The 26,811-nt window shown below is 41.5% G+C and overlaps 2 protein-coding genes across 2 annotated transcripts; both read right to left on the bottom strand.

Annotated features, from left to right (window-relative positions):
- Window positions 1-2,690: 2,690 nt before the first annotated feature.
- On the bottom strand, window positions 2,691-17,049 carry mlxipl (MLX interacting protein like; the record flags this gene model as incomplete). Its single annotated transcript, XM_080840040.1, has 17 exons — window positions 2,691-2,815; window positions 3,172-3,301; window positions 3,545-3,668; window positions 4,269-4,396; window positions 4,905-5,024; window positions 5,226-5,338; window positions 5,534-5,771; window positions 5,872-5,948; window positions 6,114-6,822; window positions 7,245-7,399; window positions 9,602-9,682; window positions 10,258-10,414; window positions 13,539-13,580; window positions 13,780-13,869; window positions 14,187-14,269; window positions 14,612-14,718; window positions 16,700-17,049. The coding sequence occupies 17 exons, from the start codon at window positions 17,047-17,049 to the stop codon at window positions 2,691-2,693; spliced, it is 2,829 nt and encodes a 942-aa protein (XP_080696166.1).
- A 2,243-nt stretch (window positions 17,050-19,292) lies between these two features.
- Window positions 19,293-21,785, bottom strand: c1qbp (complement component 1, q subcomponent binding protein). Its single transcript, XM_080833954.1, has 6 exons — window positions 21,447-21,785; window positions 20,512-20,662; window positions 20,308-20,395; window positions 20,074-20,169; window positions 19,824-19,949; window positions 19,293-19,566 (listed from the first exon to the last, which is right to left on the bottom strand). The coding sequence occupies exons 1-6, from the start codon at window positions 21,706-21,708 to the stop codon at window positions 19,417-19,419; spliced, it is 873 nt and encodes a 290-aa protein (XP_080690080.1). The 5' UTR covers window positions 21,709-21,785; the 3' UTR covers window positions 19,293-19,416.
- Between the last annotated feature and the right edge of the window lie 5,026 nt (window positions 21,786-26,811).

The raw sequence follows: 26,811 nt of genomic DNA on the forward strand, positions 1-26,811 counted from the left end.
CAATATGCCATGTGATGTGACTAAACGTTTGGACTATTTGCCAGAGTAAAATCATAAAAGCATCAGACAGCAAAAACAAACAAAACATATATCACAGCCTATAGGCTTAGCAAAAATGATCTGAAGGCCATAGCCTATCAAAAAAAGTAATTACCGATACACACCAAGAAGTGCCTAGAAGTAATCGGAGAGAGCCTTGACATTGCATGACGATAAGCTGTGCACGATAGAAAGGATGAAGCTTTTAAGAATTATTTAGACAGAACAGTCGTCCAGCCAAAATTATCCAGCGTATACTGGGTGAGAGAGAGAGGGTGGTTGGCATAATTAGCATCTAAAGCTTAAGAAAAGCTTTCATGATGTAATTTTAACAGCGTTCAATCATATGATCACTGAATCATTTGAAGTTAAGTACGAAAGTAATTCGGTGTAGTCCATGCGCAGAGTAGCAGAGTCGTTTTGTGATTAATACGTAAGCTTGGTGGGTTTAGGGCTGAGTGTTTAAGTGTGAGAGTAATGGAAATAGGTAGTGTTAGTTCAAAGTGTTACGTTAACCTAAAACAGTCCTTCGGTAGAATACACCATCCTACCCTATATGTTAACTTAGCAGCTTTAACGCAAAACGTCAAGTTGAAAATGGTGGAAAAATTTGAGTTTGTAGGACAACCTACATATGAATGGCCAGAAATATATTTATTCATCTGACGATTGTAAGGTCCATTGGCTATACCCTCGATTTTTGCATTATGTATCACAGCAAGTGCGCATATTTTGTAACAAATCGCCATTTCCTGAATATGTATTCTTATAAGTAACGCCACGAGTAGATGGCGTGGGATAAGGATGGCTCACCCCTGCATTACTGACGGAAGCAGCACAGGCAACATCGCATTAAAATCGATGATCAGTAGCCTACACGGATATCTGCGGCAGTAGAGCAGCGCTTTCATCGCAAAACTACAAACCCCGAAAAATTACACATCGATGCTCTAAATCAAACGATCAGTGGGTACCTCCGCGAGAACAACAAAAACTAAATACAAATCCTCCCAAACTAGGCAATTTGTAAAATAACCTGATTACAGTGGCTACTTTAATTTAGCAACAAAAGCTAGCAAATAACGGTAAGCAAACTAAGCGACTATTGCTCTGCTAGTAGCTACCCGCCTTCATTCCGATTCCACGAGGTTGTGTAGACATATTTACCTCTTTCTCTGGCACACGTTGAAATGCTCTAAAGAAAGGGGTCTTTCTGTAGCCTAGACAGGAGTGGAGGCTATAATATCTTTTCGTGTTGGACGTCCGGGCAGTCTTCCCTTGATCAAAGGCTCCGTTCAAGACAGGTTGTGCTCTTGTCTCGGTGCTTGGTGCTGAAGTGCTGGACAGCGCATAAAACAGCGGCGATGTCAATAAAAGATCGCTTTGTGTCTGTAGTAAGAAACAACACCCTCTACTGCCACGGAGGTTCTACTGCGTTTGTTTAAACGCTTTACATCAGTACCACAGTAAAGGTTTATATCTAGCATTTCAACTGTATGTATGTGAAAGAATGGTGGAGTGACAACATTCTCCTGAAATATTCCCGATTCAAATATAATTTCCCAGTTATAATTTGATAATGCTGTAAAAAGAAAAGATTATGCATTCGAAGCGACTATTCAGGTAGAGTCCGATTCTAATCCGATATACTTTTTGTCAATCCCATTGAATTGCTCCTCTAGCTGTCCGTTCTGTGTGTGCGCTCAAAAACACCCAAAAACTTGAGCTCAAACTTCAAAACACTTTAGTTCATTGTCAGTATTATGTCACAATGATTAGCAACTTTGTATTTGTTCATATGAATCAAAAATGATTGTTTATTTACCTTAGAGGAAAAACTATCAGTAGTTAAGAGATAGAAATACCGCCTTTCAGTTTTATTATATAAGACTTGAGGTGTAAATACAATAAATATAATATTTAGCCTTCATGTGTCAGTTACAAAACATCAAAATAATCCTTATTAATTCATTTGACGTCCATTAAACATAAAGCTAATACAGGAAAATATTATTTTAAATTATTTAATTTTATCGTAAAATAACCAAATCTCAGAACATTTAATATTTGTAATTATTTATTAGAACAGAACTGTCTTTAAGAAAGGGGTTAAAAAACAGTTACAAACAATACTAAGAACATTCCTTCGGTTTGTAGGCATAGATGATAACAGTGTAATATGCTGAATGTATTCAAAATCTATATGGTGGAACAGTATGGTAATATGACAACTATCTCAAGATATGAAATGGCATTAGTCACCAGGGCCTCTTTCATTCCATTACAACTGCGAAAAATGTATATGAGACAATGAAAGTACAGATTAATATTTGCTGGTCATGTTGTAAACTCTCTTGGCACTCACACACATACACACGAGAGAGAGAGAGAGAGAGAGATAGACTGACACAGAGAGAGAGAGAGAGAGAGAGAGAGAGAGAGAGAGAGAGAGAGAGAGAGAGAGACAGGACAGACAGACAGAAATACAGACAGACAGACAGACAGACAGACAGACAGACACTCACAAAAAAACCGGCAGCAAATATGTAGTTCAAGGGTCTCACTAGTCTTCCACGTCTTTAAGGAATGTTTTACCACTGTGTGTTTTCCTTGGCTGAGTGTTGACTCTGAAAGTGTTTCCAGGTCAGAAGTCAGTGGGTGTAGCTGTGGGAGGGGTGAGCTTGACAAACAGCCTGATTGGCCTGATCAGGCACCAGGGTGGGGTCTGTTAGGATGGAGGTGGAGGTGCTGAGAAGGCGGAGTGAGTTGAGGGCAGCTGTCCAATAAGATAGAGAGGAGAACAAAACAAAAACAATTAAAGACATAGACCAGAACAAAATAATCATAATAATGGCTCTTTTTTTGTCAAAACATTGTATGACTCGACACGGATTTGCTATCTGTAATTCCAGCAAAAAACTGACTGGTTACATCATGACTACTCCCTTGTATGCATGACCTAAAATACTACAAAACAAAAAACAAATAGCAAGAAATGCAAATTTAGAAAAGTCAATATGGATATATGCTAACAGCAAAGTTTCCAGGTTAAGACACATAAATGTACAGTACAACACTCCAAACAGCGCTAGGCTAGGCTTCCAGGCAAGGTGAAAGGTGTGTGGGACTCACTGGGCCTGAGGGCAGGTAGGGAGCAGTGCTGGTCCAGCCAGGAGAGGGTGGTGCGGCACAGCTCCTCTAGACTGGCTGTGGACACCATGCTGTTGTAAGACTCGAACAGAGGCTCAATGATGATGCTGAACTGCAATGGGGATAGAGTTCAGGGAAACACATTCCAGACTGAAAAGTCACTCACTCGCAAACACACACACACACACTATCACACACACACACAGTCACATGCACACACACACACACACACACACACACACACACACACACACACACACACACACACACACACACACACTCACACTCACTCCCCCGCAAATTCTTGCGGAAACCAGCCGAAAAAAAATGTCAGTGATGGAGCAACAAAGGATACAATCCAAAACTTCCAGTTCTGCAGTGTCTGCGCCCTGACGTACTCGCGGAACTTCTCCCTCATGTGGTCGAAGCGCTGGGGGGTGATGGGCACCCCGGTGGCAGGGAGCTGCTGCTGGCACACACTGCAGAGAGACACAAGACCACACACACATCCCTAGTCATTCTGTATGCACACACACTCGGCTCTAGGACACACAAACACCTACCTTTACACACTGATTCTATTCTGACAGTCAGAAATACACAAAACTTATAATTGAATTGAATAAACGAATACATAGCGAAAACTATACGGGTCGAGGAAATAACCTCTACACAGAAATAACCGCTAAGAGTGTCCATACAGCACATCCAAGAAGGTCATGTTACCCTTTTATCCATATATTTTAACACACTGAAACACATTAGTCAGTAAATACAATTCATACAAGGTTTAGCTACACACAAACAGGAAGTGGATTTGAAATTAGGACACAACAAACACTGTTTCAACACAGGCAATCAATGTTTTTAATCAACAGCTTTACCTTTACTCATTCAATAGTTGACTTGCAAATACCTCAATGAATCGAACTTTGAACTGTGCTTAATCCCTATAAAGAGTGTTGAGTCCGTGAGGTAAGTTCTCTCTGATAAAGGCTCTCACATGATGGCCTGTGCTAAATCTCTATGGAGAGTGTTGAGCCCGTTAGGTAAGCTCTCTCTCTGATGAAGGCTCTCACCTGATGGCCGAGTTGAGCGCCATGACCTCCTCTCGGAGCCGTTGCGCCTCCTCCTGCAGCTGGGCTCGCTCCTGCTGCATCTTACTGATGTACTCGGCTGTCTTGTGCAGTGTGGTGGCCTTGCTGATCTGGGGAGCAGTAAACAAACATTACTTAACCTTAGTGCACTTCTGATAAGGACTGACAACATGCCGCTCCTGCACTGCCGACTACGTCAAATCTTTCAATGGCTCAAGGACTGTACTCAAGTGATGGATATACACACTGTGAATGCCTATAAGTTATAAAATATAGCTAGTAGTGAGTTAAATACCACCCTCTTAAAGGCTAAACACTTTCTGATGGTTCAGTTGTAGCCCTGAAAAAAGAGAAAAAGAAAGTGTATCCTCGAACACACTGGCAGCTTGTCTCCTTACTGACAAGCTAGAGGTGACAAATACAAGAACTGACAGGTACAAACCACCCTTTTAGATTAACTGACAACTAAGAAAAAGAAGTTTAGAAAAAAAAGAAATTTCTAGATGCTCAGCGTGTTCGGAACATATACTATAGCACTTGTCTCCCATTCTGTTGGGAAATTAATCATTTTACCACACCTGTTGCACCTTTAAAGGCTGAATATGGCCTCACTCGTACCTTTATACTGGGCTGAGAGCTCAGGCTGGTCACAAGGTTGTTTAATGTGTCAAATCCCAGCTTGATGTTAAATCGTCTTTTCTGCTCAGCCGAGATGTGAGTTATCCTCCTGGTTTCCGTCTGTAAAACGATTGTCATCAGTTTACTGTCAGTCACATATATGGACACTAGCCACAAGATAACATGTGTGAAGAAATACAGGCACTTCAGTCAAGAAAGTAAAAAGACAAGTTACTTCATCTAATTGATTGTTTGGAAAAGTGGTGTGTTGATTGATATGCCAGATAAACAGGAGGAGTAGAGCATTTAAAGTGGGTTTACCCTGTTGGGCTCTGTCTTGGCGTGTCCTGGAAAGGAGTGTGGTGACTCTGGGTTGGACCCCATCTCTAGATGGTGCGTGGGAGATGTGTGGCCGGAGCTCCCAGGGAAACTCACTGACACACACACAGAAGAGACAACATTTCACATTCCACCCTGATTGCCTTAATTACTCGAGAGCATCTATTCCAACCAAAACATTGCATGAAATATGGCATTTTTATTATTTTATTATAGACACAGTGTGCCTTTGAAATGATTTAGTTCATTCTAATCTTCACATTTTTATGAATTTCATATTTTTTCTGTACTTGTTAAACGTCTTCCTTCTGTGCCAACAATCTTAACAGGAGAGAGCCTCTCTGTCTTTGGGATGAGGAGCGCTGGTCCCTGGGTGAGCAGAGCGGACACAGCCGACCCCTGGGAGGCTCCAGCCTGGACCCCCTGGTTTCCCCGTGAAGCCATCTGGCAGTGGGAGAGGGAGGCCCCTGAGGAGGACCATGGGCTGCCCATCTGCATCTGGGGACCGCTGGGCAAACCGCTGCTAGCCTGCTCAAGACGAGATGGAAAATGCACACAGATATGAAAACATGTTTCCCCCCCCTGAGCATTTCAACATCCTCTATTGCTATAAAAGTGCAGTGCTTACAGGCAGTGAAATAGGAGACGTTGTTCTGGGGCCTTTTGGACCGTGGAGAGGTGCATCAAATGACAATGAAGGCTTCCCTGAAGAAAACAAATGCAGAATTATTACTCATTATTTTCTATCACTTCTGATCTGATCTGAAATCAGTGTCACGCATTAGTAACATTTAACCAACATGTGATAACATGTGAACCCAGACTGAAGCTATCCAAACAGAAAACCCCAAATGAAGAAGGCCCACATACGCTCTTGAGTGCTTGCAGACAGCAGCTTGGCCAGGCAGCTGGTGTGCTGTGGCAGAATCGGGGCAGTGGCCACAGAGCCAGCCCCACGGGTGCCCTCGGACTTCCGCTTGTGTTTCCCCCGGTTGGCGGGCACCGAGGGCTGCTGGGGCACTGAGAAGAAGTGTGAGAGGCTGGGGCAGGGCAGGGAAGAGTGCGGGGGAGCGGCGGCGATGGTGCACGGCGGGTAGCCCTGGAGGGCGCAGGCAGCCGGGGGGAAGCCACTGCTGCTGTGGCCGGCCATGCCGGGGCAGTCGTGGAGGCGCGGCTCCTGGCCCAGCAGGCTGATGGTGGAGCCGGTGTGGGTGATGACGGTGGAGGTGCCCATGGTGCTGCTGCCCATGGTGCTGGTGCTGTATTTGTGGCAGGGCCCCGGGTAGAGGTAGGGGCTCTCCTGGGTGATGACTGGGGGCACTTCGGAGGAGGAGGACGCCATGGTGATGGCGGGAGTGATGTAAGCGGCCTGCCGGTACAGTGACACCTCGGGGACGAGGCCAGTGGCGCCACACTCGCTCTGGGGGCTGTATTTCTGGTGACCTTTGAACTTGGGGTCACAGGCCATATTTGTGGGGTCAAAGGTCATGTTGGAGGTTACAGGCTGTCTGTGGTAATGGGAGCCTGGAATGGTGTCAGATGATGAAGGTGCGGACAGACTCTCGGATGAAAGACTAGGCTAGAAAGAAATATGCACAGATGACAACACTGAGGGCATTCTGAGAAAATGAATGGTTATTTAATTTCCTAATTCATTGATCCAAAAACTAATGATGAATGAATATGTTGAAAAAAAGTATCTATGTAAAATAAATAACATTAATAGTTAAGTATGTTTCATAACAACATTTACATAATGTGACATCTCCATGGCGATATTAATTGTTCATCCAACATACTGAACTGTCATTTCAAACAAGGACTTTGTTTTATATACTTCTAAAATGATATAACATACATTGGACATGGGTATAATACACTGTTTGTCAATGGTAATCATTTGTTCAGCTTCATCAAAGATGATAACAATTTCCGTTTAGTCAGTGAAACAGTCACTGACTGGTGTGGCCTTGGCCTCCTTGTGGTGCTAACCTGTCATACCTGAGAGAGCTGAGATGAGTCGGCGTGCATCAAGGAGGTGCCCGCGGCAGGGGTAGCGGCGCCAGGGAACGGACCACTGGCGGAGCTCTCAAAATACCCATAGTCAGCATAGCACACCTGGTCCAGAGCCTGGCCCCGGTAGCTGCTGAAGATGTCTGTGGGGAAAGACACATTGACTCAATTAGGGTGAAAACTAATAACCAGCATCCTAACAACAACAACTTGAATTTAGGATTCTTCTCATGTTCTTTTACTCCCAAGGCAGGGCCTTAACTTTACTTCCTAAATTCATGACAAGGCGAAAAAATACAGAGAAAAATCAGTACTCAAATTGCATAATTCGTCCAACACAAATATGGATTTGGAGTGGTGCATTTAGTCCCATGCACACAGCACAGCTGGCGGCCCACAGCACTTAGTCTCTTTGAAGGAGAGGGAGGTTGAAAGGAGAGGCCATTCATTTCATTTTCTCAATGAGAAAAGATGTCCCCAATCAATACACATTGCTGTTTGTTCCAAACAAAGTGTAAAAAGTCTGTAAGTGGTTCATGCTTTGTAGGAGAAAACTAAAAAAGAGGAACATTTTTTCACTGTTCAGCAGTTTCACTGACTTTGAACTTAAAGCAACTATGCAGCGATTTGTTAGTTTTTGATATATATTTTTATTAGCAATTAGGTCTGGTATCACTCTCAAACTCATTTTGATGGTATATGGTCATAGGAGGGAGAGATAAAAACACCTGTCATTCCTGTCATGCTAGCTTTATTGCCAAAAGAGATTTAATCAGTGCCAAATTAGCTGTTGCTGGCCTTTGCAAGATTTCCCCATTCCATTTGGGTAGTCAGCTCGCTAGTTTTTAATCAAAACTCCTTAGTCCCGCTTTAAGATTACACTGTGTTACGGTATTCAATTAATTTCAAGATATATTCGTAATTTCAAGATATATTACGTACACCTGCAGACAGTGATAAATGTTACTTATTAATTCAGACAACAGTGTCCATTCAGGCTACAACCTTAACAAGTGGAGTGGACACTGTACTAGGAGCCAGGAAAGAACATAATGTCTTTGAGGACTATTACATTTACCCCCAGATTTATATCAGAAAACAGCCAGACTGATCTGTGAGTGGTTTTGCAACCTCTGTGCGAGGGGATGACCGTGACCCTGCCATGACCCTTCAGGGTTTCCCTCAGCGTGTGCATCCCTCCCTAGATGTGACCCTGCCGTGACCCTCCAGGGTTTCCCTCAGCGTGTGCACCCCTCCCTAGATGTGGAGGCACATGCAGCACTTCAGCACATCCCCTTCCACCTCTACACTTCCACATTTCAGCTACCCAACCCACGGACCGACCTCTGATTCACCCTTGGGTGCCCCACACACGCGCACGCACACACACACACACACACACACACACACACACACACACACACACACACACACACACACACACACACACACACACACACACACACACACACACACACACAGAGCAAGAGAGAGAGATACATACATTGTACTGTTTAATACTGCATAAATGAAGCAGTTTGACTTTGAATTCATACCAGAAATGTGTTGTCTCTGAAATGAACACTGAATCAAAGCAATAACAGTTCATACAGTTGTTTTAAAGAAGGTCACTTGTCACCTGCCATTAATGTCAGGATCACGACTGTAAATAGCAAAAACATTACAGTTTAAGTTTTAAGAAAGACATAATGAATGAATAGGACTTCAAGTGAGTCAAAAAATGATTGGTACAATTGACTGATTGGATCTTCCAACAAACCGGGAGCAATATTGTGTACTGCAGCTTTAAAGTCTAAGTCCCTGACCACACATGCCCCACAAACGCCAACTCACTGGTCGCAGGACTCAGTGCTGAGTAAGGATGCCGTGGTTTGAAATTAGGTGGCACGGTTAATTCTGACAGAATAACCACCGTTTCATGGTTATCGTGATTATTTTGTATTTTAACAATTCATGGGCCGCACAGTCCTCTAACACCCTTAATATGTGACCTACGCACAGTCACACTCATTCACATAGCACAACTTGTCACACACTTAGCAGGGGGAAAAACGGACACACATATGGCAATGTCCCCTAGTGACATTCTGAGTGCAAAAGGGAGTAAGTATAGAATTGTACAGAATAGGATCTACGTATGTTTAGAGAACTTAAGTAAGCCTGTATTCACACTGACAGACTTTTTTCACGGACCCATTTTAAACGTTTTTTCACGCATTGACTTCAAAGTTGTAACAATGTAATTCATCATTACAATTTTTTACCGAGATTAACCGTGTTGAGAATAACCGTACTGCGGCATCCCTAGTGCTGAACAGACCTACCTGGAATGTCCATGAAGTCGTCCAAGCTGGGCTGCAGTGGCGTCAGTCCTGGCTGGATCATGTCTGCATTACTGGTGTAAGCTAAAGAGAATGCAAGGGTCATGACAAAAACAACAGTGTTATATCTGTGGTTTATGTGTGCGTGTGTGCACGAGTGTGTCCAACCCTCTCTCTGTGAGTGACTGCCTAAATCAGCTCCAATTGTCTTTGTGCATGTGTGTGTGTGTGAGTGTGTGTGTGTGTGTGTGTGTGAGTGTGTGTGTGAACTGTGTCTCTCTAAGTCTTTCTTTCATCTTAAGTTCCTTATTTGTTATGATGTGTCCCTCCTAGCTCAGATGATGCAAAGATGAATAGGATGAGGACTAAGCTTAACCCATGCAACTGTATTTGACTGGGTTATTGCACACAAGAAGACTTGAGCCCACTGCATTTTACTGGGTTTTTGGACAAAAGCCGACTTCCTTGAGCCCCAGAGGACACAAGTCCACCAACTGAACCCAGTGAACCTAAGAAGTGGACAAGGGTTTGGACAGCCGAAGAAATATGATGAGAAATATAAGGGGACACTACTGAACTGAAGTGAGTAAGCCAATGCAAGGCTATACAGTCAGACTACACAGGGCAGGGCCCCGGGGGAGCCCCTGGGGCCCACTTACCGCTGTGGCGCTCGTCCCCCCAGGAGCTGGGCTTCTGGGTCATGGTGAACAGTGTGTCCGAGATGTCAGACAGGAAGCAGTCCAGCTCCGCCAGCGGGTCAGGCTCCTGGTACATCTGATTGGACCATTTCTCCAGACCCGCCCGCCCAATGGATCCCTGGAGAGAGGGATCAAGGGAGGGATGCTCAAAGGGATGGAACCTCAAGAATGGATGAGGGACTAGACAGAGGAGGAGTGGAACATCTCTTGGTTTCTTAAATCAGAGCAAACCCAGACCGATAGAGGTAAATACAGCGTATTACTACTGCTTACATAGAGCTATAATAAATTAGGCTCGGCCACAAAACAACAACAGAAAGCAAAGAGAGCGGAGGTAGTCCATGATAAAAAAAGAAAGTAGACATGTCATTTTTATTAGCACTACGGTTGCTATTTGCAGCAAACAGCTCCTCAGATTTCCAGTAAATGTCTCACTGTCTATCAATGGTCCAGACACAACAGAGAAAGCAGAACAGTAGAGATGGGTTAAAATGTCAACAACCATCCGTAAGAGGGCCCTGCCACACATACTGACTAGAGATATAAAGACAGGCATCGCTTCCAACAGAGCCAGACTGGACTTCCTGTTCAATTCAAAAACTACACTCCATTTCAATTAAAAACTTTCCCTAGATTACCTATAGAATAGCATAGGAAGCAACTATAAAACATAAATGCACATTGATCCTTCAGCTATACAGGTATACAGTCACAGAAAACATGTAACATGTACTACTACCAGTAACAGCATTTAACTGAGAAATAAATAAAATCTTTACAAAAACGTTTGAAGCGAATCGGAGTTGCATTAAAAAAATAGTCCTTACAAGTACTTACAATTCTGGAAAAAAACGGTGATAGACAACGGTCTTATTTTTGAGTCGCTAGAAGGCTGTGTCTCACCTTACCCACTAATCATGAAGAGTGATGCCCAAACTAGCGCCCACATATATAGGGATGCCCAGAGGCAGGCGTGGACGTGCTTATGATTACGTCTCAGCCAAAGCCAATCCTCCTTCTTTTATTTCTCTTTAGCTGCTCTCTTTGACAAAAGGAAAGAAATTATAGTATGGGTCTGCTGGGTTTGCCAGAGGCGGGGGGGGAGGAAGGTGGGCGGAAGAAGGAGTGTGTGTGTCCCTATGTGCATATGCATGTGTGTCACAGGCAGTTAAACAGAAACATGTGAACTACAGGAACCCCCATCCCAGAATCACTTCATTTCTTTTTTTCGTGATTTGGTTCTTTTTTATTTTTGCGATTCTCCATTTCAATGCAGGCAGCAGCCTTTTGTCCCTGACCTGATTCAACTCTTCCTCACGTGTGGACATGCAGGAAGCCTTACTGCCCCCCTCAGGTAGATAGAGGCATTGCACCCACACAACAAACAAATTGTCCTGCAGTAAAAAAATCACTCTTAACTATTCTTTATTTTGCATTGACTGCAATGTGTCTGTAGTGGAAAACTAAAAACACACTTTCATAAACCAAATTTTGTGTAAAATTCAGCAAAAGTCTGGGTGACCCTCAGCATCAACAAACAAGCCATGACAAATTGTCTTTAAGTTACTTCAGTTCCACTAACTCCATCACTTATTTTGATCTATCCTCTATACTTTCTTTGGCTAAACTACCTGTACAGTTCTACTTCTCATATCTGTAAAAAACAAATACTTCCACTTAGAATTCATTAACATTTGAGGCAAAAGAACAGCCTGTCAACCTTCTTGACAAAAATATCTGTGAATATGCTTTTGATAAATTAAATCTCAACATAAATGGATGAAAATACACACATGGCACATACACAGTAGTGTAAAACAGAGAGGGATAATTGTGCTTGTGGCTAGCCCATCTGTGCAGCTACGCCTGGTCCAAAGCTCTCTAAGTCGGATGTATTCCCTTCCAGTGGGAGGGGAGGGGGGAGGGGGGGTGTCAGGAGAGGCAAACAACAGGAGTTGCCCGTCATGCCGCTAGTAAGTGCTCCCATTTGTGTGCTCCTGTCAAGCGTTAGTCACCCCTGATGCACCTTTCCTAGAGTAAAGTCTACAGTTAAAGATGTGAGGCAACACTGCATTAGGAGATCGGTGTACAGAGATACACACACATACAACACACAGAGTTAGGCTTATAATAATAGTAATAATAATAATAATAATAATAGTAGTAGTAGTGGTAGTAATATATAATAATAATTTAACAAAATATATTTATACATTATTATTATTACTGCTTAGTTTGCTAATAACATGCTGACTGTTTAGCCCACTTGATTGGATACATTTCCAGAGTGAAATGTTTTTATTGTGCTATTTATTTAACTTGTATTGTCACTGCACATGGTCCCAGCTAAAATGAGGTGCAGTGAAACCCTCACTGAGGTCATATGGCTTCCTCATTGCTGGACACATGCAGAACCTCAGAGGGGGTTTCTCATTCAGACTGAATGGGAAAGGATGCACGTGAAGGGAGTTAAGTCTGACAGCCTGCAAATACGTCATTCAATAAAGATTTTCCCCAGAACACTTTCTCACACAACCATGTGTAGGAACACACAAACACACACATGCACCAACACACAGTGGATGATGTGCTGTTTTGCGAAAATCTGCTTAAAAATTATTTACATCCACACAGAAGTACAGACCAATATGTTTGTATGCTGCCCGAACAATGCAGGTGAGCAGAATTGGGTCAGATTTGATTAAAGTGACATTAGTTCGAGGCAGAAAGGAGGGGGGAAGATTAGGGCTGCTGACAGAGGGGAGATAAAATGAGTCGTTTACTCGGACGTAGTGACGCAGGTTCTTGTGCAAATGTTTATAATTCTTCTCTTTTCATCTTTTTTTTTGTCACTGTGAGAGCACAAAAAACAAAGTCTGAGTGAACCCTATTAATAGACAACCAGCAGACCTCAGCAAACATGAACTGAGCTCCTAACCTACAAAAGCAAATACAAGACCACGGGGACGTGGGGCTTCTCCACAGCGCCGTAATTCTGACACGGGGTGATTTAAATTGGCAGGACAGGCTGCTGATTCGACTAAACGCCTACGGACAGATAGGAGAGTAAGATGTGTGAAGGAAACACAGACACCTGAAAGAGCCAGTGACCTCTGACCTTAAATAAGGTCCTGAACGAGACTAGTGAGGGTCACCGTGAATGTCATAGTGAGCGAACTCTGCATCATCTTGATAACTAGTCAGTGCAATGGGTGTTGTTACTCACTTTGCTGATATCTTACCTTTGGCAGCATTGACAGAAGTCCATCTTTGTTTTTCTGCAGCTAGAATAGAAAAAGAATTAGACTTAATGAGTGTACTATGCAACGCTAAATCTGAGTTGAAATATAATTACATGTGTATCAAAGTGTAACTGTAAAGCATTAAAAAAAATGTGCATTCAAGAACTGACCAGTTAAAATCAGACATTATACTGGACAACCATAATGGCACTGTCAATGGTAATTCAATCAATGAGCTCACCCTCTTCTTGTAATAGATCCTCCACTTGTGGTACTCCTTGATTACTACCTCAATCCTACGTTTCCAGTAGTTTCCCTCCAAAACAATTGCCTAGAAATCCAAAGCAGGAAGGATGTTCAGTTTGTGTCAGGCAAAACAGACAACATGCATCATGCATTGGGCCATTAATGTACATCAAAATGGCCACTAGCATATTCTTTTTTTGTCTAAGCAATCCTGATGAATTGCTTCATTTACATACATTAGACTTGTTATTGTGTGGTTTGTCATTCATTCACAGGCTCGGTCTATGATTTCTGCTGAAAAGCGCTTGGACGTTAGCCCAGGAGTGTGACGCAACAGTGTAACACAGGGACTGCTGGGGTTATGACATATTATTTCAGGGGCAGAGAAATGACAGACCTCACCTCAGGTTTGCGATGGGTGTCTGCCTCTAAGCCTTCCAGCGGAGTGACAAAACCACACACTGGGTTCTTCCTTTTCTCTACATCTAAAGGATCATTCACAAGCATTAAAACCCCACCTGATGGCTCTCAACTCATGAGCAGAGTGGCCCAGCAGCATAACCTCTGATCTGATTCAACTCAAAAACTCGACAAAATACTAAATTCATGTCAATTATCAATTCAATTTTGTTTTTCATTCAGATTGTAATCTTTCTTTCAACAACCCCTTAACATTCGTTTTCATTTACAACTTGTGCTTTTATTGAGCACCTGTCTCCTGTCAGTCTCTATAAGAGAATGCTTTACTTGTTGGTTATCAGGCAAAGTACAGTATAGCATGGGAGGCAAGCCCCTTGCAGGGAGTGCGTAAGAGGGCCCACACTCACACTGGATGAACCAGGCTCTCCAGATCCCATTGTTCAGACGAATCTTGTCCCACCACAACAACCTAAGACCTTTGAAAGACTTCCATTTCGGAGAAGCGATCTTTCCGCTAAGACAAACAAGAACAGACAATTGCATAATAAATATCTCGGTGATTACAAAATGGGGCAAAGTTCACATTTATACAGTATGAGGTCCCGAATTGGTCAGGGTTAATCAGCAAAAGATGAGGGAAAACAGGCAAATCCCAAAGTTACAAGAAACGAACTGCACAGCAGATCGACAAATTGTTGAAGTGCTAAAAAAAGGGAGAGACCAGGTCATAAAGATACCATCTTGCCAATCTAATTACCAGTATAGTCTAGGTGCAAACATCCTATGAAGTATGGCATGGAATATATCAGTTTGTCACGTACTGTTAAGTTAATTGATGGGATATCCATTAATCAACCTACTAAAAGCCTGCTCATTAGGTTACAGCTGAGATGCATTTACAGTGTCAAATGATGAACAAACAACAAGAAAACTGACATGTCTTCCCTTGGTTGCTAAGAAGCCGAGTGAATCATTTTTCAGAGGTTACATGCGTAAATGGCCAAAACAACAGAAAGAAAAAACACTTCTGTCCTCACCCAAAAGAGCAAAGGCAGCACATTACAGGGTAGATTAAATAAAGGGAGCCTTTGCTTCATTGGCCAGGGTGAGCTTGTTTATTCATCATCCAACTGACTGATTGGTGCACATGGAACAGTTCAGTCAGGACAGTGAAAAGTGAAATAGTTGCAATCTTTTCTAAGCTTCTATTTAATAAATGCAAGTAAAATGGCTTCATGCAGGTACCTATTTGAGAATGAATAGTTATCTGTTGGAGTATGCATGTATGGATGTATTTGTATGTGTATACCTGCAATACAAACACAGTGCAAGAAGGAATATGGTTGTTATTATTATGATCAAATTCACATCTCTGTGTGTCATTTCAGCTACATGACGCTGAATTTCTGGGGCAAAATGATAACCCCCAAAATATGGACCTTTTGTACACATATGTGAGTTGCTGGAAATTCAGATCAGTTTCTCTAATGTCTGACCAATTGACACAAAACACGACATACAGATCCGATTTCACATCGCACCAAGTTCTGTCACTCAATATGAATATAAACAGCCTTAACTGCTTGCATTGACATATTATTATTCCTGGCAAGCACATTTTACGGTGCACTAAGCTTGTATATTGCATGACACAAATTAACCTGGAAAACAATGAGAAGGAAGGTAATATGAACTTGTAGTAACAGATATTAATGTCTGTTAAAGAGAAAATAGGATAGGGGTGAGACACTACAAAAACGATGGTGTCATCTGTTGCAAAATGGAATGATCTCTTAAGAGAGGGTAGGGGGCCTTTGGGGAAAATGTGTTTTCTTATCCTGGCTCAGTTACTCTGTAACCCTCCTCTGACTGCCACAGTGCCAATTCTATCCAAAGTCCAGATTACTTCCTATGTGTATTCTTTTTTGCTTTGAACATATTTAAAGGCAATGTCATGCTGATATCAGTAACTCATATCACTTAGCATTACAACATCAGATTTCAAAGATATGACAAGTCAATATGAATATATGTGATATACGTCCCCATTTACATGTTCCCAATTGCTAACTTTGAACACTTTGTTACTATTTGTGTAGACTGTCCTATAGCATGTCATAAGCATACCTCCATAAGTCGGAGGCTAGATAACTATCTTTTTTGTAATTAGGCTACCATATGTAAACATAAGTCAACAGTTTTGACAATAACATAATTGAGAGCATAGTTGCGTAGTTGTCAGTTGTTAAGGCTGATTGGGATGAGAATTGGTGAGATTAATCAAAAAAGTTGTATTTTTGGCATGAAATGCTTTTAAGTCAATAGTGGTTTTTTTTATGCTAGCATGACACAGGACATAAAAGCGTGTGTCTCACGTCAAAAGCGTGACCGTTGGCAATCCTGTGAGAGGTGAAACAACTCATTACAATATTCAAGTAGGCCCTAGGTCTTTAGTGGATCTGCCATACGTGTTTAAAATAACATCAGCGAGTTACCTGTATGCCAATGTCATGCATTCAAACAATCGTGTGAGCGTTGGGTCGATGCTAAGGCTCCCAGAATTGAATGGACCAAATTTGTAAGTCTGACACCAAGTCTTGTTTACAGTGTCGAAGTCGGTTGCGCCACTTTTCCTTCTGCGTAGAGTGGCATCACTGTGGGGAGAGGACACCATAAAGTGTCCGCTGTGAATAACTTGTGAGCGCAAAACCGATCCAAAGTTCGGTCCAATTCCAACATTTGCTAAGGGGTCGTCTTCAGGATCAGAATCCGATTCCGAGTCAGGTAGTGGGTTTTCCTTTGAGTGCTCAGAAAACTTCGGAGACATTGTGCCCACTTTGGCCATTGCAACTAATGGACTAAGAGACTGGCCTCACTCCTCCCAGTTGAGCTGTTAGTCCTAATGTAGGCTACCTACAATAGTCGGTGGGAAGTTGCTATTGATCAGCTGGGAACTTCACACGACCTCATGTGACTGACCACATACAGTAGAAAGACTGCCACCTATGGCACCGTACAACACATTTCAATGCCATCATGGACTGCCGATTATCTTGTTTTCAGACATTAGGCTATTTAATGTGGGTTAACGGGAGTTCTTTTAAATTAACACTATGGCGTTTCAGAATATTTAAGATATCAAAATCGTATTCCAATTAGTGGTCTGCAGATAAAACTTATCAGGTGATTTTAGGTAGCCCGTCCCAACTGTAGGTTATTTCCGAATCATGATTAAGATCCCCCTTCGCTGGTGTAATGATGAGGGTATTTGTCATTGGAGATGGTTGTAATTAAAAGTGGTTTTGGTAGATTATGACCCTTAAAATACGCTAATTAGCTTGACTACATCAATAGCCTATTCCCACACGTAGACTGCTGTCCATTTTCAGTATGTAGGCATAACTGCTTGACATGTAGCCTTGGCTACACTTATTTTAGGACATGTCATGCAGTCATGTTACAATGGGGTTAATGTTCAAAATTTGGTAACCCATAAATGTTTCTATCGGTGCAGGGAAAACAAGAGCAATCCGAGATTTCTGACCTCCAGCAAGGGTTGACGTTGATAGTAAAGCAAGATCTAAAACGTTCATCTGAACAATAGCCCAAAGTCTACATTCATTGTAAATTTCATTAAAATCCGGTCATTGGTTTTCGAGAAATGTTACTTTAGGTGTGAAAACAAAGATCCGGATCCAGAAAGATCCGCCCAGTAGTTTCTGAGAAATCTTGTCCAAAGACAGACAGACAGACAAACCGACGGACAAATAAATAAATTAACGGACCCGATCGCATAACCTCCTTGATGGAGGTAAACATCCAAAAGTTGTACTAAAAGAGGAATCCCTATGCCTGTGCTAAATGACTGCCTACCATGTTTTCACCCTAGGTCAGTCATACCAAAGTCTGTCAACCTGAATCCCACACCGCAGTGACAGCAACACGTGGATTCTCATGGTCGCTCATAGAGAACTTCACGGTTAATAGATAATACTTTGATTAAAATCAAATGAATGAAAACGCTAGTTATTCCAGGAGGTTAGCAAATTAAGTCAGACTACCACCTAGTGGCCAAAGGGAGTAAATATTCTCATTAGGGCCTGAATTTCACTCACCCCTGAAGAGTTCTATTTGACCTAGGCTATTTGACCGTAGTGTTTGACAAAACACCCATTTAAACTAATGGTTTGCTGCTTCATGAGAACCATGGGTAGGTTGCATTTTCCTTTTTATTTAAATCACTGATAATCAATTTAATTCAATAATTTAAGACATAACCCAACCAGCAGAGCTTTGCTGCTTGTGTGACTGAGTAGTCAATACAATACTCACAGACTTTGGAATCATGTGTCACACAAGTTCTTGTAAACATACAATTGTTGTTTTTCATCTTGTAATGGAAGAAAGAATGCAACACATAGGCTTCCCAAAGAGTCCATAGGTTAACATCCAATGATTTCATGTTAAAGGCTAACAGTAAAACACTTTCTTTCCACAAAACAAGACAATCCCCTTACTTAAGCTATAAAATAACAGCCAGCAATCTAAATGTTATCCAAATTAAGGAAGCCAAAGCTATACATTATATAAACCTGATTCACCATTGAAATTGTTGCCTCGCAGTGGATGACTACTCTAAAGGCAGTTCACAAACAGTACCTTTGGATTTGCCAAAACAGACTCTGATTTACATTTCATGTGAAAGCCACTTCAAAACTCATACATTTCCATGTCAAGTGGATGAATTCAAACGTAACTTAATATCACTGACTCCCAAACTGCCTCTCAGATGTCAACGAGAAAACAAATCAATGAATGACAAAGTTAAGATTATCGCGCATTATTATATTGTGGTCCTTCTTGCGTCCACAACAGAAGCGCTATCGTCCTGCTGGCAGGAAAGAAAAACACGCCTCAATCTGAAAAAAAGTAATTTAAGATGTGCAGGATGTTTCTGTCGGCCTACTTTTTCTCGTTACTCTAGTCAATCCAGTTGTTTGAAAAACATTGAATGTTTTTTTTATTTATAATATGTGCTAAAACTGGTTAACTGAAAAAGAGGCTTGTCAAAAAGAGTACTTCCGAGAATAAGGGCACACATTTAATAACATCAACAATAATAAAAAATAACATTATGTCTCTCTTTTACATAATAATTAGTTGGGGAGGGTAGCTTTACACTGGGGTAACGTATGGAACCCTTTTTTTTACATTAGTTGCACTTTACAAAGCCATCGAGTTCCTCCAGGAAGGTGATGTACTCCTTGTGCTCCAGGGCAGTGCTTAATTCCGTCAGCTCATCAGCAAAGGTGTTGTCAACACCACGGTCAGCCAGGAAATCCATCAGATGGTCGTACAGGGCCTACAGAGTTCCAAACAGGCACAACTCTTAGATTTAAATAGCACAACCCAGAGTATTTAGCTGTGAGGGACGGATGTTGTTGCATTCATTTTTTTTTTTTTATCTTGCACTGAACACATGCAATTCCAGTGATGACACTGATCAATTACTGGTGTGAGGGAGTGCAAATGTATGCTACACAGACCACAAAAACTGTTGGACATGACTGCTCTGAATGTTTAACAACAGGAACTGTGAGACAGGATGTAGTTTCTTACCCAGTCCAAAGAGTCTGTGTTAAGTGTGTAGCTGGTTTCTTTCCAGTCTGTGTCCCCTGCTGGCTGAAAGCTAACTTCACGGATGGTAAAAATATCGCTCTCCTCTTCGCCTTCTCCATGGGCAACCTGTTGGGCAAGCAGAGAACTTCTCAGTTCAGTGTAGTTCACTAGAACAAACCAGTTTCATATAATTTGCATAGACAAAAGGCAGGACACAGGGAAGCATGCATTTTAAAACTGTCTGACTTGCCTCGTCCTCAGGGAAGTGACAGTCGAACACCAAGGCTTGCTTTGCTGCCGATTTTGTCACCTCGACAACAAAGTTGGGTGTTGATACAATTTCAGGCTGTAAAAAATAAAAATAATTTTAAAAAAACGACAAAAAAGGAACCAACATTTTAAAAAATCATACGCAATTGTGGTGTGTGTGTGTGTGTGTGTGTGTGAGACAGGGCCAAGGTGATTACAATGGATTTTGACTTACCTCATTCTCTGCAGATTTCTGTCCTTGTTCTGGCTCGTCCTCCACATTGGGGGGGATGCTGTTGTTCACGTTGAAAGTAACAGTCACTCTGAAAGAAAGGAGGACAGAATGACAGGCTGAACTAAGTAGAGCAGCTGGACAAAGAATCAGAGCAGCCAAGGCATTCAAACTGTAGAAAACATAACCTTGATTCCTAGAACTTACTTCTCTCCGGAAAGGGATTTAATAAGTTTAGCCTCTGTGCCATTTAATTCCAGCTCCCATCCCCCAGACATTTTGGGAAGTGTCTTGTTTTTCTGAATTTTCTTCTCCTCTTTTATTTCATCATTAAGAAACTCTCCAAAGGCTTTGTCACCTGAAACAATCATTTTGTTATACAATAGTTATTTAAATTACACAAAAAGACAAACAATTTTAAGATGGTTGTTTCTGTCTGACCTCTGTATGAATACAGCGAAGTTATCTGCAACTGGTACAAGGCTTTAAAACTTGCCTGGTAAAATATTTCGCATCAAAACTGCACTAATACAAATAATACAGGATCCGAGTTAACACAAGGGGTCTGCTTTCTTCATGAATCTTCAGAAATGCTTGAATGCTTCGTTTCAGTGATTACGTTATTCGTCACTCAAGGTCGCATGTTGGCGTTATGGTGCCAATACAGCTTATAGCTAACGTTACCTAGTCGTATGCCTCCACGAGGGTCTGCATTTTAAGCTATGTGTGGATGCGTTTGACCAAGAATACGACCCATTTCAAATGCTTTCATCATCCCAGAGCGGTTTCAAGTTTTTGAATACAGTGAATCTCGACATCCATAAACCAACTGAAGTAATGTGGGACAGCATGAGGATGGCACTGATCAAAGCCACTAAGCAAATCAAATCACATTAAAGTTAGTACACAGATAACGTTAGTTGAAAGTAGCACTAACGTACGTTCTTCTCGATCTGCAAGGTGTTGACATATCATCATTACTAACCCGCTCCGTTTTTTTGCCTCGCCTTAATGAACAGACCAACTTTAACATTTTGACAGCTTAACTAGCTAGCAAGTTAATTAGCTTGCTAGGCGAGTATCTTCAGCTCAGCTCATCGTCTCCTTTCTGTTTGGAAGTTATATGATGACAATCAAGTTACCTTCCGTATGAAGCCCTCCACATCCACATGATGATGATGGAAGAGCCCCTTTGGACGAGAAGAGTTTTGGCCTGTACCCAGATGCAGCTCCATTATTGCACATCATCCAGATAGAGCGAGTGTAAGGCCGGATAGGTGCCGAGTTCGGCAAACATAATGCAGACCTGACCATCGGTTCAACCGTACGTGTGGAAGACGCTGTTGCTGTCTTGTTTGTGAGCCGTGAAGCGATGCTCACTGCACGAGAAATTGACTTCAACATGTTTGTAGTTTGATTCCGACAGCTTCCAAGTCTACTTCTCTGCTGTCCCTTACCAAATGACCAGCCTCCAATACACACGTGTGTTGGGTTGGAAAGGACACCGTGACCTCATCATTTCAACTTCAACCTATTACCCGGAAATACATTACGAACTCGACTTCTTCCCTTACAGAGTGATTTTGCATGGGGTTTTGCAGATATGCATATTACAGTCAACTTGTTATTTATTAAGAGATACCTTTCGCAAACGTTTTGTAGGTCGTTTTGTAGGTCAAATAACGATCGTTAAAAATCAGGCACAGTAGAGATCCTAATAACCCATTAAAATTACTTCAGTGGAAACGGATCATTTATCCGTTCTGGTCAGTTGACTAAATTAACCATAGACATAAAAATATAAACTGTATGTTCAAATATGTGTATGAAGTTAACCAATCATTATATATTCTACTTCCGGGTAAACGGATATAAGAAATGATCCGGAGGTGAAGTGCGGGATTCGAATGGAAGTTTGTAGTTTTCAGCGTTAGCATTTTAACACAGCCGAAACAACGGCAGTAGCAAACGGTTTCGTGTGTTAAAATGTAGTCATCAGTTAGTCTTATGATGATACGAACTGTTCCCTTGTCTTGGAAAAAAATAAGAAGTTGCTACCAATATGTTAAAGCAAAAAAGAATGAACTACAGCCTGAGACTCTTGGTATCCATGGGTACAGACAGTGTTGGGGGTAACGAGTTACAAAGTAACGGACGTTAGTAACGTCATTACTATTATTGGTAACGGAGTACAATAACGCATTACTCTCAAAATATTGGTAACGTCACTACTTTACTAGACCTCAGTAACGAGCTTTCCTGCGTTACCCAAGCCATTTTTTGCCAGTCCGAAAAGTTCTATTTTAGTGGCGCGTGCATGCTTCCAGCCTGTGTGCTTGTTTTGGCACCGTTGCCACAGAGACCAATTTGAGTGATTTGAGTGACGTAGCTGCTGGTGCGGAGAAGGAGGGAAGCGGGGAAATGGATGAGACGGAGACAGGAGGGTTCAGCCATAGACATGTATAGGGTTCAGCCAGTAGCGATATTCTCATTACTTTAACTTTGTTGCTCGAAAGGACAAAAATCTGCGTGTTAAATGCACTATGTGTCCAATTGAACAACATAAACACTCATACAGATAAATTAACAAGGATAGCAAAACCGATGTATAAGCATAGAATCAGAACGGCAGAAAGGCAGGACGTCAGATCACAGTGACAGGCTGTTTTTTCTCATTAAATGTGAAGGTTGAGATATTCATTACATTTAATTCAGTCTTACTGGTGGTCCTTTTGTAATACCAACAGACACTTCGTTGTGGATAGGTAAAGCCTATGTACTGTTCTCACTACGTGTTTAGCATTACATCGCATACGTTTCTGGATAACAGCTGTTGCCATTTCCACGAGACGAACATTTGAATGATGTCAAAGTAAAAGTCCAATAATATACTGTGTTCGTTTCCATAACAACAATACAAGCAATATACATTTGCAGACCTGAATAAGCAGAGGGCAGAACAGCCAAGGGTGCCAATAATTGTGGAGGGCACTGTATTTGGAAATTTATGTTGAGTGACTTTGAGTATGAGCTTTTCTCTTAACCCACTACAGCGATTCCTACAGCAAGCTGGTTTTGTTCTCAGGAGCAGGGATTAAAAACGAAATATTTTTCATTTCGTTTCGTTCTGACCAGAAACGTTATTTTTCTGTTCCGTTCCAGTGTTCCTATGCTTCTCTTCATGTTATTAACCGGTTAGAACGGGTGCGTGCGTGAAGCCTATAGGGCTATAATGGGCACTTTTCCAACGTTGTGGAAACGGAGTTTGCCTACAACTTATAATAAATAATGAAACAACATTATATCACCTTGCAGTTCAATTTTATTTGTTTCCAGTCGGCAACATGAAATTAGGCTGCAGGACCATTTAAACGCAAACATGTCTTTCGAACTGAAGTCCGTTCAAAAAAAAGAAAGCAAGAAATGCAGCAGCTTAGACCCATGGCTATTCAAAACAAAATGACAACAAACTCAGCCGGTCACATTTAGGCCTACATTCAAATTCGGAAAGCATCTCCAACAAAACGTTCTCCATTACGCGCAAAATAAACACAACTCATGTCCATAGCTAGAGGCCTATGCCTACTCTCTTCTATTAACTCGAGAGTTAGCCTATTTGAAATGGACCACAGATAGCTTACATACCAAATTGCTTATTCAGTTTAAGGAAAAGTATGTCCTCCAAAACATTCTCCTTCAGATTGCTGCGCAAAGGAGACAGGATATATTTGAGAGGCGAAAAGGCACGCTCTACACTGACCTAGGTAACGGGCACAGGCAGCACAATCATTGCAGATCTGTTAGGCTACTGGCAGCTCGCTTGTGTCAACAGTAGTTTCACTTCAGCCAGGCGGTCTGGGTAACATTTAGCGGGCAGGTAGCCAAGCCCATCACTTCCGGAATAAAACTTTATTTCAAGATTTATTTTAACAATTATTTTATTCCCACAATATTTCAAGAAAGGTTATTTGGAACGAAAAATAACGTTATTAACCGGTTATTTAAAATTGAAAATATTGTTTTCACTCCGGAACAGCTGAAATTGTTTTTGTTCCGGTTTTCGATTACGTTCATCACAAAATTTCGTTCTTTACCGGTTTTCGTTTTCGTTCTTTGAACCGTTTCTAATCCCTGCTCAGGAGTATGCCCCCATTTGGTTTAGTGGGGTCTCATGTTTCCAAAAGCCTGTTTTTGGCCTATTTTTAATGTTACTGCTGATTGACCCACCTGAATGTCCCCACCATACATGGCCACTTGTATCCTGTTTGTGGATTTTAAAGTGAGGCATATTTCTTTGGTAAGACGGGTAGGACAGGGTTAATGTCCGTTCAAGTGGATGGCTGAGTTTTATATGCCCTATTGTTTTACATGTTTACAATTGCAATACACTATGAAAGGCTAAGAGATGCCCTTTATTGAAAATTGAAAATAAAGTGATGAAAGGGCCATGATGTTTGCCCAGCTTTGCGGTAAATTTGGACATTTGCTTAAAAAAATGGAAAGTAAAGTAACTAGTAGTGAAGTTACTTTTCAAATGCAGTAACTAGTAAAGTAATCTAGTTACAATTTTCGGAAGTAACTAGTAACTTGTAACTAGTTACTTTTTCTGAGTAACTACCCCAACACTGGGTACAGACAACTCAACGCAACTCACAACTCTTAACTAACTTCATTCATCTGAGTTGTATAATGTGTTTTGTTTACTTATTTTGTCTGTTTTGTTCTGCATATTCAACTAGCAAACTATACTTACCTTGGAGTGTTACAATAGCCAGTACCATTTTATTCCATGTGTTATAAAATTTTCTAAAACAAAAAAAAACATACAGTACATGATGTCATTTCTTTGTAATCATCCAAAATATTGTAAAGTGTATAGGTATTTTTCCAAGAAGGCCACTGACTGGTCAAAAAGTGTGAAGCACGAAAAGTCCTTTAGAAAATGAATCCCGTTCCACTCACTGGCATCTACACAATCTTTAGCTTATAAAAAAGAACGAGTCGTGGTTAGTTACCAAAAAAAAGTTTGTCGCTGATTTTTCAGTCGATTGTCTATATGGCTTTGTTTTATGCAGAACTATAGTCTTCAGAGCGTAATAAGATTTTTGTCGGGAGAACGTGCCGCGGTTCGACACGTGATCATGCTACACCAATGAGAAGGCTGCTTTTTGACAACATAATGGAAAAATGGCGGCTCCCTTGCGGTTAGGAACAACGTGAACGATAGAGGAAAACACTCATCCTCAAAAGTGGGCTAAATGAATTATAATTAGTGCTGTATACATAGCCGCGTCCAAGAAGAACAATGAGGCAAATATACGATAATGTTATTTTTATGTTAAGTCATTTAGATCAAGTTTGACATACATGGGAATACACATTACTGACGATCTTACATGGACTGTGAACACCCAGCACACCGAAGAAATCAAGGCAAAGACTGTACTTCCTACGTCAGCTGAGGTGATCTTAACTGTGAGAAATCATAGGCTTAGATGATACACAAACAATTCCATGCAACATTGTAAGAAGTCATGAGCATTTCTTAGAAATCACAAAGAAATGAGGACATCGTCTGACAGATGAACAAAGACAAGAATGACTCTGGATGTCACTTCCACCAGCTCCAAAGGTGATCCTTGAGCTGGTTCACTCCCCTTGCAAAAACTATGTTTGCCTGCGAGTTTAACTAACTTTGACACTATGGATTTAAGAAAATGGGCAAAAACGTAAGGTGGCAACAACCACACACACACTCCACATACAAACACACACACCCCACATACAGTAGGCTACACACACATTTCACTCCACATCGACACATGCACACGCACACGCACACACACACTCACAGGTGAGATTTCATTCACAACAATAAACCCTCATTCCCCTATAACATTACAGCTCCACTCCCAGATTCTCTCTCTCCCACACACACACACACACACACTTACAGAAATACAATAATCATCCCAACTTTAGAAATCCAGCGAGGGGGTTGACTTTTCCTCATTGATCTGGAGCACTCACACCTAATTGTAAGCCCTGTCAGACCCTCGTTTGTAATTGTGATTAACATTAAATAAGGGTTAAATACATTATATCAATAAGACACAGCACAAAATACAGAAGTAATAAGGATGATAAGTGCAACGGCCCAGTGGTTGAGAAACACTGCACTAGGACATCAAGTCTGAAATGCCATCAGCGGTTGCACGTGAAGAAAAGCCACGTAAATGCTTGAATTCTGAAGTCTGAAGTTTGCCCTTCTCAAATGCATATGTTGATACTCATGCCAATGTGGAAAAACTTCTAAACAAGCTGGGTCTTTAAAACGTCACCTGATAGTACATGGCAGGGAAGGTCCACATAAATGTGCCTGTCCTTTTATATGTTTACAATATGTAAAGGCATTTTCACTGGCATTTTCATATGCAAAAACATACTATGTGGGAAAACATTTACAAGGTCTTCAACTCTGTTTGTGTGTGTGTGTGTGTAGAAGAG

This window comes from Sprattus sprattus (genome assembly GCF_963457725.1).
Source record: "Sprattus sprattus genome assembly, chromosome: 1".
Classification (NCBI taxonomy): domain Eukaryota; kingdom Metazoa; phylum Chordata; class Actinopteri; order Clupeiformes; family Clupeidae; genus Sprattus; species Sprattus sprattus.